This window comes from Sinohyriopsis cumingii, chromosome 13 (genome assembly GCF_028554795.1).
Source record: "Sinohyriopsis cumingii isolate HCF-2022 chromosome 13, ASM2855479v2, whole genome shotgun sequence".
In the NCBI taxonomy this organism is placed as follows: domain Eukaryota; kingdom Metazoa; phylum Mollusca; class Bivalvia; order Unionida; family Unionidae; genus Sinohyriopsis; species Sinohyriopsis cumingii.
This window is the reverse complement of record NC_142973.1, coordinates 33255794-33272709: the sequence shown is the minus strand read 5'-3', so window position 1 is coordinate 33272709 and position 16916 is coordinate 33255794. Positions and strand designations below refer to the sequence as shown.

The 16916-nt window shown below is 36.0% G+C and overlaps 1 protein-coding gene across 2 annotated transcripts in view; it reads right to left on the bottom strand.

The window, feature by feature from the left end:
- The window catches only part of LOC149785169 (CD109 antigen-like), a 44253-nt gene extending 32112 nt beyond the window's left edge, over window positions 1-12141 (bottom strand). Inside the window, exons 1-3 of one of the 2 annotated variants that reach the window (XM_089978961.1) lie at window positions 11985-12141; window positions 3227-3297; window positions 172-344 (exon numbers count right to left, since the gene is read on the bottom strand). In XM_089978961.1, the coding sequence (XP_089835087.1) occupies window positions 172-344; window positions 3227-3285 (232 nt within the window). In that variant the 5' untranslated portion in view covers window positions 3286-3297; window positions 11985-12141. The remainder of the gene's footprint in view (window positions 1-171; window positions 345-3226; window positions 3298-11984) is intronic. The other variant, XM_089978960.1, reaches the window with a different exon arrangement.
- Window positions 12142-16916: the final 4775 nt, after the last annotated feature.

Sequence of the window (16916 nt, the reverse complement as noted above, 5' to 3'; positions counted from 1 at the left end):
ATACAAAATTACATATGATTCGACCTTTATTACGATGTCAGTTCTCAAAGCATTCTCGTTTATATGTATGTGTCATACATGCCTTAAAATATGGTAGACAAGCTAATTATATGAAATTACATGAATTATTTATGGCAAATAATCGTATTCTACGTAACGTAAACTGCTCACCAGGTTTCAGGGAGACGGAAATTATGAGTGCAGATCTCCTGACATTGTTTGCTTCATTTGTCACGAACTCTGCAGTTATTTTCTCTGAGTGGACAACCTTCTTAAAAAGTTCCACATGAACTAGGAAATCGGAATTAGGCCTGACATAACTGGGATGAACAACCATATAGGTGCTGGAAAATTGGTAATGGAAATTAATCAATTTTCTAAACATACTTTTTCGTAAAGCGATCAAGTGTATAACACAATGATGTGTGCTTAATGTATATACATATGCGATCCGAGTACACCCAGATGTCATTTTGCATTATGCTCTGGCACCATTCATTATATGCTTCTATGCCAATAGCTACTCTTCGAATTTGGAAAAAAGTTTAGTACTGAAATGTAGAACTATAAACGTCATGCTGCATTGCACAAACCTAAGAAGCTAGCACTCATCAACAATGCGTACGAGTACCTTGTTGCAATTAAACCATTTAGGTAGAATGCTTACAATGGCGGTTGTGAAAGGGGTTGGTTATGAACCAGGTGATTGTGACACCGTCGCGAGTTTTCTTTTCTGCAACTCAAATTTTTACAGTATTTCACCTTCACCTTACTCTAACGGGGCAATTTTTCGAAAAGACTTATGGGATGGGTTGACAACTGGTGTTAAAAAAAGCAAAGTATAGGCGTCGATAAAGAACATTGCCTCTTGGCGCCTTGACCAATCGCGCTGCCACTGCCACTGGCTATTTACATTAGGTGGTATTTCATTCCGCGATATATCTTTAGGAAAATTCCACTTCATTTTCAGAGGATAAACCTGGCATTTTCTTTCCATCCAGATGTTTGTCTTTTTTCCTTCTATCTGAAGATATAGTTTTCAATTAATGTCAGGGAAATACTAGTTTTCACATCTGCAGATCAGATAAAATGTTTTTATTCTTTATTTTCCAAACTATTTGGTGGCCGAAATTTTGTTTCCCCCCCCCCCCACTTCCAATCCAGAAGAACCCAATTCCTGCTCCGATTAACATTAAATGCTGGTCGTAACTTCAAACAATGGTCAGAAACCGAGAACAAAATCAATGTTTAAAAACGTTTGTCTCCAATATAGCATTTACAATAGCCATGCAGATCAGTATAAATTCGAAATGATAGTAGTCCCACATTTCATGCATAAGTTTTCCAGTTTCCAGAAATTTCATAAAATCGAACAATATGATCACCGACTAGCCTTAAAAGCGCGGCACCTAGTGGCCAATATAAGGGTTATAACTTTTCACAGCCAACCACGATCTCTCAAAAGAAACGAACTTAATCACAGAACGAATTAGTTAGACCCAGATTTTTCTATACTTTTGCCACGTCAGATATGATTCTTGTTTGTTCGCTGTTAAGCCAACAAAGTAAATGCATCAATTTCTAATGCAATCAGAAATGCAAAAGCAAAAAGTGCTTTTCAAATGATATTTGTGAAATCTATTGGTTTTATATATGTTCTACATTCTACCTATTTCTTTCTCAAGAAAGACTCATTGAGGACAATACCATTATTTCTCAGACTATTAATAATTAATGATAATAATAATTTCCACAAATTACCAAGAATATGTCTTGCGTAAAAGCCACGGGTAGTAAAGATCATCGGGGACAATCGTCTTATGAAGATGTTTTCCAAAATATATTTGCTTTTTATGAAATAAGTTAACTACCTACAAATAATTATTCAGCAGTATATCGTGCGTGTAAAATGTATTGTTTCTATTACAATGTGGGCATGTGAGAAAGCTTGCCAGTAGCTTCTCGTGGGTCGATGGTTCTTTCTGAGGTTTTCCGGGTTCTTCCTCCACCATTAATACTGGCCGCCATGTATAGCCTATCGTGTGCTGAAAAATGGCGTTAAACCCCACAACAACAACAACAACATCTGGATTTCATGTCTCTTGTTTCACTTTATACGATTTAATGTCACGTGACTCCCTTATAAATCAGTTGAGAAACGAATCCTAAAGAGGTGGTCTTCTGCAAACATGCAAAAGTTGAAGTTGCCTATATAAAGACAATGACTGGTCTTTTAAACCCACGCTTGAGAAAATATACACCTGGTTTATATATGAAAAGGCTATCATATCTCTCTCTGTAACACTTTTGTGAAACTTCCATGATTTGGTTTTTAAGCCTCCTACCAGCAGCCTTAAGATTTCTAATTATCGACGTAATGGTATCTTTTCACATACATGTATGGTCAAATTCATGGTGAATCAGTCAGCCCAACGATTTGATTTCGGATACATGTAGATGTTTGGTCAAATTCCTGGCGAAGGATATAATTGCCTAGCAATGATACTGCCAGTTGCTTGTAACTCACAACGCTCCCCCTCTACCTCTACACACACACACAGACGCACACACACACGCGCACACACACACAACACACACAACACACACACACACACACTTCTAAGATCAAGATCTCAAGATCTTGTTCTCTCTGTGACATCTTGACCATGACAAATTAGATTAATGAATACACGTGTACTATCTAACGCGAATATTTGCACTGTGATGAGAGTCACTTGTATTTTTAATTTCTCTAATTATTTTGAGGCTGAAAATGTTAGACGAAGTAATTGTTCAGTTTTCAGTCTCAAAGTTTTTATGCCACATGTCTGGAACAAATCTTGAAACATGCATCTATGTTTTGATGATTTGTACAGTAAATACAAGAACTTCCTAATGTATGCAGGCAAGCTTCATTAACATGTACATTATGCTCTCGCTATCTCCCTCTCTCTCTCTCTCTCTCTCTCTCTCTCCCCAAATATCCAGTCAAGTTATGATTAAAGCAGCGAAATTTAGTGTGCGCGACCAGACTTTATCGGTTCGTAATAATAATAATAATAATAATAATTGTAGGTATTAATAGTAGTAATATTCATTTATTATCATGAAGACAACAGTAATGACAAAGATCAGCATATGGACGAGGAAGACTAAAAACAATAAGATTAATTGGTAAGAATAATAGGTACTTAGTTTTCAAAGTAATATGAACATTTATACTTACTGGTTGCTCGCCGTTGAAAATGTGCATAACGCCAGTGAAGAAATAATTAACAGTAACATCGTGGCACTCTACTGGAATAAAAGGTGTTGAAAAATAGTCAGCTTTTTGTCAAAAGAGAACCTCTCTTGCGTCTAATATTAAACTTGTAAGCTATATACGAGAATGTTAGTTTAATTTTGTATGTTATTTTGCCAGGGCAATATATCTTTCCTTTGTTAATTTTTAAAATCGGACATGAATTTGTGTGGCCTTAGCAAGTTTAACGGATGCTGTATCACATTAGACATCGTCAACTAATTTCCAATTACACTCGACATTAATCAACGCCCGAAGTACCCGTCGTTTTTAAATACGATCGTGATGCAAGTTCAACTTAATACTTCAAAATGTTTATCACTATTTAATCGAGAGTGTTTTGTCCTTAAAAATACATACCTTTTTCATCGATCACAGATATATAATACTGTATGTGTGACACATATCAACAGTTCATGAAAGTTCTGTCACTAACAGGTTTCTATTATTTTTGCTGTTTAGACTTAGCCGTAATGCATTTTATGGCACCTCATTGATCGCTTAAGTGGGCTCTTGATGGTCTACAGTTGGCACGTCTAAGAATTACATCCTGATTTGGAGAGAGAGAGAGAGAGAGAGAGAGAGAGAGAGTTCCCTAAATGGGGGAAAACGTGTTTCCAAAAGTGAATCGCTTTTGTGGCGATATCAATTTTTCCGACTAAGATATTTCAATATCTCCCTATGTCACTACTTGTGTGAATTTATTTCAGTGTATACATGAATAAAAATCAATTATGCACCCTCATACTTTTAGATAAACCATATATCAATCATACTTGTCTATCGATTTCATATTTAGATCATATGGTATCGATAGAACCATGTGTCATGCTTGCTTGTTTGTAATACCATACATGAATCCTATCGTATAGTTCCAAACGTTGGTCATATCCGTTCATATACTGGGTACTTTATTTGCTGAAATTTGATATTTTGATCGGTTCCATGTAGGAACGACATTTTGAATCCATTGTTATTTATCCACTGATATACGTTTGGCGCCCGAATCGACTGTCCGATTCACTGATTATTCATATGCCCTATAAATAAACAACGCGGAGACGAAAATATTGAGCGTTTCCGCAAGATCCAATCACACAAGGTTTCATTTTTATTACAATAGTGATTAAGCAAATCTCTTGGACACAAACAGATGCTATATATATATATATATATATATATATATATATATATATATATATATATATATATATATATAATCGAAGCACCCAAAAGAGGTTTTCATAAATGATTTTCTAACATTTTCCGTGTTTTGAAGTTTCTAGTAAAAAAATTGTGTATATTCATGCATGAACAAGAGAATGAAAACTACGTAATATACAGTAGCAGAATCCTGTCAGCAATCTGCCACATATCCATTTGTAAAAAGCTACTTCTTCCTTCTCGTATGTTGACATAATCATACACAAGCCGTATCAAGACCAGAAAGTAGCCCCTTTACATAACATGTGATATGTCCATATGTTTGTATCGACTCGATAACAGAATTTGACACTGCTCCGGTGCTCTAAGTGATTAGAGTCCGCCGCAGATGCCAGATGTCGCAGGTGCGAACACTGGCCAAGTCATATACAAGACTTCTACAAATGGTACTAGCAGCTGCCTCGGTTGGCGCTAGCATTAACAGGTTAGTTTTAAGACTGGTTGGTCTGGTGTCAGGATAATATGACTGGGTGGGATATGATGTTAGACATCACTATAAACTGCCACACTGCAGACATAGCGATATGACTGAAAAACTGTTAAAGCTACATTCAAAATACAAATCTCACACACACACACACACACACACACAGAATTATACCACTGTGTTTATCCCACTTCTGCCTTCTATGCTGGCATATTTCTGCAGCTGACTCATACAGAAACTTCTTCGCTGAAATGTGTCTACATAATTATAAACAAGTCTTCTTAGTGCACAAGTGACACATTGAAAATGATTACCTATACATATTTGTTGAGTTTCCTTGCGTCTTAAAGATGAAAAAGGCCTAGAGCTACATCAGGATATAATCTATGTGTAAACAACCCTTCCTGTCGAGGGCCGTCACGACGTTGAGACTTTGTGGGCTTTTTTCTTCCATGGTCAAAGGCGCTGTGAAAGTTCAGTTTATGTGTACGTTTTCTTCTTATGCCATACTTGTCCAGTAAATCAGGTCCCCAAATATGTGTTGACGATCATGGACCTTTGGCGGGTCCCATAAACAGTCTCTCAGTATAATACAGATTTGAGAGTCAAATTTATCGGCCTAATAATACGTTCCTTTTAATGACCCGGTGTCGTGTCATATACACGTAACTAACACTTCCGATGTTTGATTTTTTTTTTCGGGGGGGGGGGGTGTTTGGGGAGGGGGAGTTCATACTATTTCGTCTCCATTCAGAGAAATTCCACGAGAAACCCGACTTTAAAATTTGTACAAAACTATCAAAATAAGTCAACAAGTATTATGTAATGGGTGCTGTACTACAGGAAAAAGCCAGAGAAACAGGATTACGGACGTAAAAACAACTTGTTCGTGCATATATATATATATATATATATATATATATATATATATATATATATCAAGGCGGGTTTGTAGCCGAAGGGCTAAGTCATAAAATATCACAATTTTTTTTAAAACCCTCGTAAATGACTCGGGATAAACAAGTGTCATATCTAAATCACTTTCACACATGCAATGTAAAAAAACACTTGCTTGTTTGCAGACGTCGTGACTTCGGCAGGTAAGTTTTATGTTGTCAGGATTAGTGCATGATGTAGTAGCGGCATTCTAAACAACACATTTCAAATCCGATAAGATCAAAGTACAAGATAAAGAAGAAAAATGTGTTGCTTACATCTCATGACAAACGCAAACGCTTCAAACTTAACGGCCCCATCGTTTTAACTCGTATTAACAATGGCAGTTCCGAATGTCTCTCAGTTGAAAGAAAACCAGTAATAACTTTTTTCGGGGGGGGGGGGGGCTTTTTTCTGTACATAATCTTTAACGAGGTGTCATCCAATGCACATGTAGTCATTAAGGGAAACGTAAAGGATGTCCTTCCTATACATGTGTTTATAAACGATATATATATATATATATATATATATATATATATATATATATATATATATATATATATATATATATATATATACACACGCCAATAAAACATCTATGTTTACCTTTATGATGCATGTATAGATTTCATCGGCACATAAGCACAATTTGGGAGGGAGATGAAATCCTTAAAGCAAATTCTTAACCAGTCTTTTTGTTAAAAACAATCCAAGATCTTCACTGGAATAGTATGTTGGAATGAATCCAGAACAAAATGGTTGTCTCCATTAGGTCGCCTCAGACGACCTACGGAAGAGCGCGACGGTCCAGTCTTACATTCCATAGCATGCATGAAGTGGTGTGTGGCATCTTTATATAGTAAAGGTTTGCGCTATGCTTGAAAGATGCAATCAGACAAGGAAATATTTATTGTGCTCAATTATTTCCCGATTTTATAATAAAAGCAACAATGCCATTATCTAGAGATGATGGCCTATTTGTCTTAAAGTGTGGGTGGGTTAAAACATGGTACAAACTAGTTGTTTTGAACAATAATATACAAGGTCATAAAAAGAGTTCAATTTTTTTATTTCAAATATAAAAAAGATGTTACACAACGGTTCAGAAACGAATATTTGCAGAATACGTTTAATGATTAATAAAAAAGAGTATGACCAACATTGATAACAATATGGTTGAAAAGTAGGAGGAAGCTAAATTAACAGTGCACGTTGAAGATCGTTCACACAAGAAATGGTCACTCTGCGACGATTCATGAAAAACGTCCGTTTAAAACAGCACATTGGTCTGTATATTTCATTTATATTGTGTGCTTTACCTCTGACTGTGTCTGGATTGTGGATGGAGTTTTTACATACCATATATATATATATACATATATATATATATATATATATATATATATATATATATATATATATATATATATATATATATATATATATATATATATATATATATATATATATATATACTTAAGAAACAAATAATTCATTCCTGTTTTTATATCAGTTTGTGTGAATCCCGTCCCTGATCAGAGTTTGCAGGCGTGTTCAAATATAATTCGAGAGGAATTATTTATTTAAAGTGTTCATTGACTTTGGATTTCATTCGGATCACTCTATGTTTTCGGACTTGTGATAGGACATTTAATATTATTTGGAATTTAATTCGCAATAATTGGCCTTTTAAATTTTCACTTTGTTATCAAGGGAAATAAATTGCCTGCTGATTTTACCTAAATTGTTGGTTCGGCATTCTTTCTGTTGCATATTTTAAGACTAAGAGTTATAACATGGACTCAGTACATTGAGCACCATTAGCAGAATCAAACTATTGGACGAAAAAGTTTACATAAATCTAACATTGTCCTCTTGAGTTGTTAATAACACAAAAGACAAACTTATCAGGCTTAATGTACTGTCTGGATATTGTATTCTGTTTGAAAGGGTTCACAAATAATACCATTTAAGACTCCCTTATAGCTTTCGCTAATCAAAATGTGGTGTACAGTTCGAATACATTTATGACAAAATGTGAAAGAAACCAATTAAATTGTATATAAATATTAGCTTCGTAAGAGAAATTAGACTGTGATGTTGGTGGTGGTGGTATCGTTGGAATAACAAAGGTAAATGGGAAGAATCGTTGCATACAACAGCATTTTGCACTCCATTGCTTTTTGTTTAAGGTTTAACGCCATTTTTCATTGTATGATAGGCAATATACCACTTTAGACAATATACCTCTTTAGACCACTCGGCCACCCAACGCCCTAAACTTGGATAAACCCTTCAATCATTACCGACATAATCAAAGTGGTATTTAAAAGGCTGATAAATAATATTTTACAGTAGGAAGAGAACTTGTTGTTGCTTTGTGGTTTAACGCCATTTCTCAGCACAAGATAGGCTATACGTGGCTGGTGGAAGAAGAACTCGGGAATACCCTGGTAAGAACCACCGACCTACTGGAATTTACTGGCAGCTTTTTCATATACTCACAATGGACAAGCCCAAGACTCGAAACTACGCAGATAGAGGTGAGATAGCAGTAATGGGAAAAGGCTAGCGCTTTGGGCAATTCGGTCACCTAGGGCCTCAGGCAGGCAAGTTGTAGACGATATTAATGAAGGCAATGCGGATAGCAAATGGGCAGGAAGAAGGACTATGATGATTTTCCTTTGGGACACAGCAGCGAAATTCCATCTGCAAGGACATCCGTTGGTAATAATGTGCCTTCCTCACATGTCCACTTCACGATCCAATATGTGTACGTTAAGCTGGCAAAGTCTAATTTAGAAACGACAAAAGGGAACTTAAATAAGATGGAATGAAATATAATTTGCCCACTGATGGAGCACTGCCGCATTTGTTTCAGCACCAACTTATGCTAACTTTGCACTGGGCACAGAAATAAGGGCCCCGAGTGGCCGAGTGGTATAAGGCGCTCTCCGTTACGGATCACTGCCATCTCACCTCTGTCTGCGTTGGTTCGAGTCTAGGATTCGGCTAATGTGGATATGTGAGAAAGCTTGCCAGCAGCTTCTCGTGGGTCGGTGGTTCTTCGTGGGGTTTTCTCTAGTTCTTCCTCCACCATTAATACTGGCCGCCATGCATAGCCTACCGTTTGCTGAAAAATGGCGTTAAACCCAACAACAAGAACAACAGAAAAAAAAGTTTTATTGTCGAGCCTGCTGTAGTGGTCAATAATTGTTGTAACTAGCATTATTGAAAAACGGTTGTTTTTATAATTTGTTTTGTGTGTGTGTGTTTTGATCCGGTATTTATAATTGTACATGATATAATTTAATTCTTTAAATTGAGGAGTACAATTACCTAGGAAATATGAAAGAAATGCATGAAATTGGACACTATCCAAATTTGCACGATCTTATCTAAGTAAACATTCCCAAGAAATATGTCCCACATGTACTACAAAGTGAACAATTTATCAAATCTCGAGGTCTTAATCAGCAAGGCGTTAATGCAAGAAAAAATATGACGAATTTGTTATTGCCTTTTCCTAAAACATAATACACCTATTCGTGCGAATTCTTTCTCGCCAAACAGGATGCAGTAATGCATGTATATATTGTTCGTTTTGTTGACCTGATGACCTCATTAATTATACCGATGGCTAAATGTAATATATCATCTCAGTTTGAAGGTCATAGTAAAGTCAACGTAGCATGCCATAGGTGAGTAATATACATAACACACATACATGCGTGTGTGTATATATATATATATATATATATATATATATATATATATATATATATATATATATATATATATATATATATAACATGGGTTTTAAAATGTTGGTATAAAGCGATTTGATATACCAGTACTATTGTGATCAACTCTCATGGCACAATAATACTCATATATAAACATCCTCACGACCGTGTGCAGTTGATTCTAGATCAATGATGAATTTTCATACATTAATTATTACTGACGTATGAAAAAAAAACGATAAAAGGTATTAAAATGGTCAGTTTTCTAAATGAATTTAATATGGTACACATTTTCATCGCAATCCTTTCTGGTGTCTGTTCACCCTCCCCTCTCATGCATAACGCACTTGAAACTAAGCCTATATATATATATATATATATATATATATATATATATATATATATATATATATATATATAATTCTACTATTCATATTAAATCGTGGCCTGTGTTTATGTGCTTGTACAAGTGATTGTTACGAAATGTATGCGTTCGTCATTATGTCTGTCTGCCTATGTCTCGTTCTAGTTGTATTGTTAAGGGCCTTACCTTATATTCTAGAACGTTACAAAACAAATTTATAACAACTATCATAAAACAAAAATAAATGTATGTATAACGTTCGGTTATGGCGCCTAAGGTCCTTCTTACAGGATAATGACATAGCACAGATTGTGTTTGAAGCAAAAGGTCTCCTTGATGTGCGCAAAAAAGCTAGCAAAAAAGAAACCCTGCAAGGTCTTTAGTTACTACTTTATTAAATTGTACTAACATACGAATTGAAAAAAAAAAAACATTGGCGTAAACAATTCGAATTTTCCATAAATATGCTTCAAAGCAAAACAAGTGCCAACGATCACGAGATTGATGGATGTTTAAAAACTACATTAAATGTTCTCCTCTATTCAAACAGATAGTGTATAAATTATCCTCGCACGAGAATTACATGATATTTAAAATAGAATGCATCTCAACGAGTAGCTGGTGTACTGACACAACTAAAACAGTGTAATTAAAACTCGGTATGTTTTCCTCACATGGATATAAATTCGAATTCCAGTTCTCTTATATCAACTTGTCTATTGAACCGGTGTGACGTGAGTAACTGACACAATTTATAAAGTTGCAAGACTTGCCAGACTATGGAAACAAATTATCAAGCGCACACTTATTATAATTTTCCATATCCTAACTTATGGCATAAAGCTACATCATAGTAAATTCAAAATTTGCAGAAAGGTGATATCAATATTTCATAAGATTATCACAAAGCAAGGATGCCGGTATATAGAGGTACAAGTCTGGATGGGATAAACGTTTGGTCAAACTAAGCTGTGCAGAAGAATAACATATAAGGGAAAGTGGTATTTAATTTGTTGATTTCAAAAATTAAAAAGTATATATATATATATATATATATGTGTGTGTGTGTGTGTGTGTGTGTGTGTGTGTGTGTGTGTGTTTTAGAAAAGATGCAGATTAACTTTCAACGAAGATTTAAGTAACTATCATCAACCCTGCTTGCAATATGAGGTATTTCATTTTGGCAAATATACAAATGTATATTCTACAAAATGTACCACGTAATTTGAAAATCTTATATAAATATATCTACAACGATTCCAGGAAGACCGAGAGAGTGCTGGTGTAGGACAAAGTGTTGGCTTGGGGTATGAAGTATCTGTAGCGGAATGAACCACGGGAATGGCAACATTTGACATAAGTGTGAATGGCAGCATTTGACATAAGTGTGAATGGCAACATTTGACATAAGTGTGAATGGCAACATTTGACATAAGTGGGAATGGCAACATTTGACATAAGTGGGAATGGCAACATTTGACATTAAGTGTGTATGGCAACATTTGACATAAATCGGAATGGCATAATTTAACATAAATCGGAATACCATCAATTGACATTAATCTGAAACCGTTAATTAGTTGACAATGATTGAAGAAACGTTGCAAGTTGCTAAGAAATAAATGTACAGCTCGTGCAGCTCTCTTGTTGATAGCACCACAAGAGTCATTTATCAGGCTTAAAGTATTCGCTCCGGATTTTTTTTTCTTTTAATGAGAAAGAAAAGTATTTTAAAAATATCTTTACTTTTGTAACTGAATACATCGCAGTGCATACTTTAAAAATATTATGACGAAATATGAAATACACGAATAAAATAGAAGTATTTATTCCACGAAAAGTATGAGAAATGCTGTCTAACTAAACAAACTTCTAAAATATGTATTTTATGTAGTTTATACAGTGTGTACGATGAATAATTCTCTGAATGCTAATCCTTACAGTATTAATAGCACAAAGAAAACACAAATAAAGTTTACTTGCCTGTACTTGACAGAATACGCCAGTTAGTGGGGATTCGTTATCGTTCAACAGCATGCGCCCATGGTTGTATATATAGTCCTGTTTGTCAACATGATGGTAACCTAATTAATTACACTCATGACTCAAAGCAATATGTCATGTCAATTTGAAGGTCATTCAAAGTCGCAATAGCATGCAAAGGTGAGTGACACATATGCATACATTCATCTAGACGCAGAAACAGTTATTTATAATGTTTTGATACACACACGTATTTATATATACCCGTGTATGTTTCGGTTTATATATTTACTACCGTTGGAGTATATCTTCACATCGTCTGCCTACCTCTCAGTGTTAGTACAATATTTATCGGTGTTACGTTAGCTACGTAAGATTAAATTAAATTAAATTATATTATATTATATTATATTATATTATATTATATTATATTATATTATATTATATTATATTATATATTGGACAAAGGTTGTAGTAAAACGCCGCCCCCCCCCAAAAAAAAAAAATTGTAACATAAATAATTAATCAAATCTATTCTTAGATAAATGATCGCGAAATTCCAAGGTACCCGAAAACGGTGCCCAATTAAAATCAGCAATCACGAGATTCCTGAACTGCATAAAATAGGACGTCGGTAGAGTGTGCATAAATTGTACTCGTGCATTTAAAATTCAATATATGGAAACGAAGAGTTAATGTATTGTTATAACTATGTTATACTTTATTTAAATTTAGTACGATACAGCACACAAGTAAACAAATTCAGGAGGCGATGTCAATCCTATCGAAATCACGGCAGAGGTTATGCATAGCGCATCGTCCATTGCGATTGCGCCTTCTGTGCACGTGCCGAGCACGATCTGATACTTAGATGGTATATACGAAGAGGGGACAAATTCAATATTAGAAACAAAAGCAAACATCTTATTTGTCAAGAAATAAAGAGAAATAATTTATATTGATACCAATACTTGCAATAGATGTTATAGTTACTTTCTCGAAAATATAACTATAATTATGTTAGATGCTTTGCTTACACCTACGATCATAGCCATAAATAAAACTCCTAATTTCAACATATAAGTAAATTAGTGTGTTGAGATTGAAAAAAGGATCAGAAATTACCCGAGTATTAGTAAATGGGGGTTTCATAGTTTGAGTTACTGACATGGTCACGGCCTTCTATTCCTATGCCATTGTGCTCATATGATCGTGCATGCATCTGAACCTGTGGATTATAGGCTGTGAACGTTACTACTATGCGTCCAGTGCAAAAGGATAGCCATTATAGACATTAGCCGTGGGGGGCTGGGGTGAGGAGATTGAAGGCAGTGGCCCATATCAATAACCGACAAAGCTGCTATGTCACTACCACTGTGGTGCACATCTTTGAGACTGTGACAAATAAAATGGTGTTTGAGATGTATGTTTTATACGTCTTTGAGAACCTGCTTGGGCTAATTTAATGCTTGTTTTTGGTGTTTACATAACCTTTTGTTTTAAAGGAAATTGATTAACTCTTACTTTCTGCAAATCCGCTGCCCCCTCGGTTCCGTATCTGTTGTAGGAGTTGTGTGGCTTTCCATTTCAGCCAGGACAATCACAAACTCGGCCATGCTATTTTATCTTCAATAGCTACTGTGTACAGTTTGTTAGTATCACCAGATATACCAGTTACTATCATATAGCTCCGATAACAATCCCCATTGTTGCACCTTTGATAGCTGTCGTGGTGGTGACTTCCGCCACACTTAGACCAACAGTTACTGCCGGAGTTTTATAAATTTTATATCCATCTTGTTTATTAATTTCAATTTTATTACTTTCATTTCACACTCAGATATCAGTTTGCTAGTTAAACCCAAAGTACTTATATAATGATTATTCTTTTACACCAAAACATGCATGCGCACACACACACGCGCGCACGCACGCACACATACACACACACACACACAAACACACATACATACATACATACATACATACATACATACATACATACATACATATGGTTGGTCGTGTTCCGTTCATAATTATGTATGGTCAGCAAGTTTAATATCCAGCGAGATCGCCACAGTACGTAAATCATTATCCATGTTAAGTGTTTATATGTATTGTATTCTTCTATTGTCGTAACTTACCGCAGTTACTTTCATATATCGTATGTCATATCCATCTATTAGCCAATGTCACGGTTAATATCGCATTTTATCCCGCTGACGTGATAATGAGAAGATTTAATATTTAAATGAAGCTTAACAAATAGGAAATATAATATGTATATCTTAATTTGTCGGTTATATATTAATCGCAGCGATATGACTCAAATTGTAAAAGTTACCTTAAAAGTCCAAAAACAAGTATACACATTTTAATCGTATGATTTGTAACTATCCATTACTGCCGACTGTCGAGTCTAACTTAGCCTCGAGCATTTGTGAGCTTGTCGACTGAAAACGACCAGCTTGTCAAAGTTTCCATGCATGTCGTAGATGTTAAGGTGAGTCGGTGCTAACTGTTAATAATTGAATATGTAATATTTCTTGACATGTGTGTTTGGAAATAAAAGATACTTGTCTCAGACGAGTAGCCACCGGGAGGATTTCTTTCAAAGCATGAAAGACGTATCGTTAATGCGACTCGCTCAAACGGTGTTTATGCTTTGTTGTTTACGTAATAATTATAGGAGAATGATATTACGTAATAATTACAGGAGAATGATATATTCTTACTGCTTGATGCATGTCGCCTGTTTCAAGGTGACTAGAAGATAATTGCTATGCAGATTGGCAAAATAAGTCTTCACAAATCCTTCATTTGTGAGTATCATTGCAAACGATCTAGCTTTCATTCATGTTGTAATCCATAAGAGGAGTCTTCTGTTTTATCGATGCAAAGAAAGAGATGATGAAGTTTCTAGCTCTAATAACCTGCCTTAAAGAACAATAAGAAAAAAATGTACTACGAAAATTCCAGTAATTTATACATTGACTATTATCAGCACGTGATTTTAAGGTACTAACAAAGATTAAAAGGAAACAAGTTAAAAGAAATATAATTTCATTCCCTTAAAATATACGAAATTGTATTATCTTAATTTTAGTTTTTTGTGTTATTAGGTTTGGAGCAAGCTAAAATTTCCTTTAACTGAACCCATGGTCTACCGAAATCCCCACGATGTCAGTAAATTATATTTAGTCCCGACATTTATCCTGCTATAATAATGATTACTGTTTTCCAGTAAACCGAAACTCCTCTGAAACAATTTTTATATTCCAAATTCATTTTTACAGTGCGGGAGCTAAAATCACTTTAAACTTAGAAATGCATTTTAGCTTCTAAATTCTAGACAAAGTTGATATTTGTTATCCAAAACTAGCCTGTTGTCATGCGTTAAGTAAACCCACCCCTGAAACACGCTAGGCCAGATTTTTGACCACAACAAATGCGGTTGCAGGTTAGTACCAAACAATCACACAGAAATGTCCCAAAGGCACGTGAGGTAAAAACAATACTCGACACGTGCCACACAAATTAGGGCCGATAACAGCAAAATACGAAGTCTTTCGGACCTCACAAAAGGAAACATTTTTAATGTAAATAGTGAGAACAAAATGATTCAAGATAAGCAGTTACGAAAGATTGTGTTTGTCTGCTTATCGTCTAATTGTTTTGTTTGTATTTCTTGTATAAACGACCAATAAAATGTTTGTTTGAATCTCTCTTTGTAGTCTCTCCAGCCGAGGAACACTAGTTGTGCAATCTCATCGACGGTGGACGCGCATGTGGCTCCGGAGTTCAAATTCCGATGCACACAGGCGGTTGGAGATGGGGCATGGGACACCATTGGTTGGGGTTGGCTGGGATACAGCTATGTGACGTCTCTCACGAGCTGCAACAAGACGCTGAAAGCGGTGAACTTCAAAGGTAGAACAGGCTTTTCTGGTCAGGGCTCGCCAGTGGCTTCTCTCTGAGGCAGCAAGCTCGAGCTGGTGGGGTTGAAGTTATGTCCATTTGATGTTCGTCTTGAGATTGTCTTTGTACCTCTTGTGTAGGCGGCCTTGGTATCGGTTGCCCTGGGCTAGCTTGCCAAATAACAGCTGCTTTGGGATTCTGTTTTGATCCATGCGGATGACATGGCCATTCCAACGAAGCTGGGCCTGGATTTGTTTGGCTTCGATGCTTGTTATGTTGGCTTTATCAAGGACCTCCTGGTTGGTGATTTGGTGCTGCCATTTGATCCGCATAATGGATCTCAGGGAGTGCTGGTGGAATTGTTCCAACTGACTCATATACCTTTGGTAGACAGTCCACGTTTCACAGCCATACAACAGAAACGAGAGAACAACTGCATTGTAGACTTTCATCTCTGCTGACAGGCATATGTCTTTGTGCTGCAAGATCTTGGTATGGAGTCGTCCGAGTGCTTAGCTGGCTTTTTTATCCTCGCAATGATCTCTTTGCCCAGGGAGCCATCACTGGATATTGTGCTGCCAAGGTATTTGAAACTGTCCACCTTCTTCAGCTGCGTGTCGCCAATGGTGATGCAGGGTTGTGAAGGGACAGTGTTTTGGGCGAGCTGGAAGAGAAACTTTGTCTTTCCTAGGATAATTGTGAGTCCAAATAGGTTGGAGGCTTCAGAGAACCTGTCCACGATTGTCTGTAGGTGAGTCTTTCATGGGCCATGAGGGCACAATCATCTGCAAAGAGTGCTTCAGTGATGAGTCTTTCTATCGTCTTGGTTTATTCAGCTAGGCGACGGATATCAAACACCGATCCATCAAGGTAGATACCGAGGTCAAAGCCATGTATTATATGGAACAGTACCTGTGCGAAGAAGAGGTTGAAGAGTACCGGAGCGAGTACACAGCCCTGTTTGACACCGTTAGATATGGGAAAATTCTCAGAGGGTTCGTCGTCTGAGAGAAT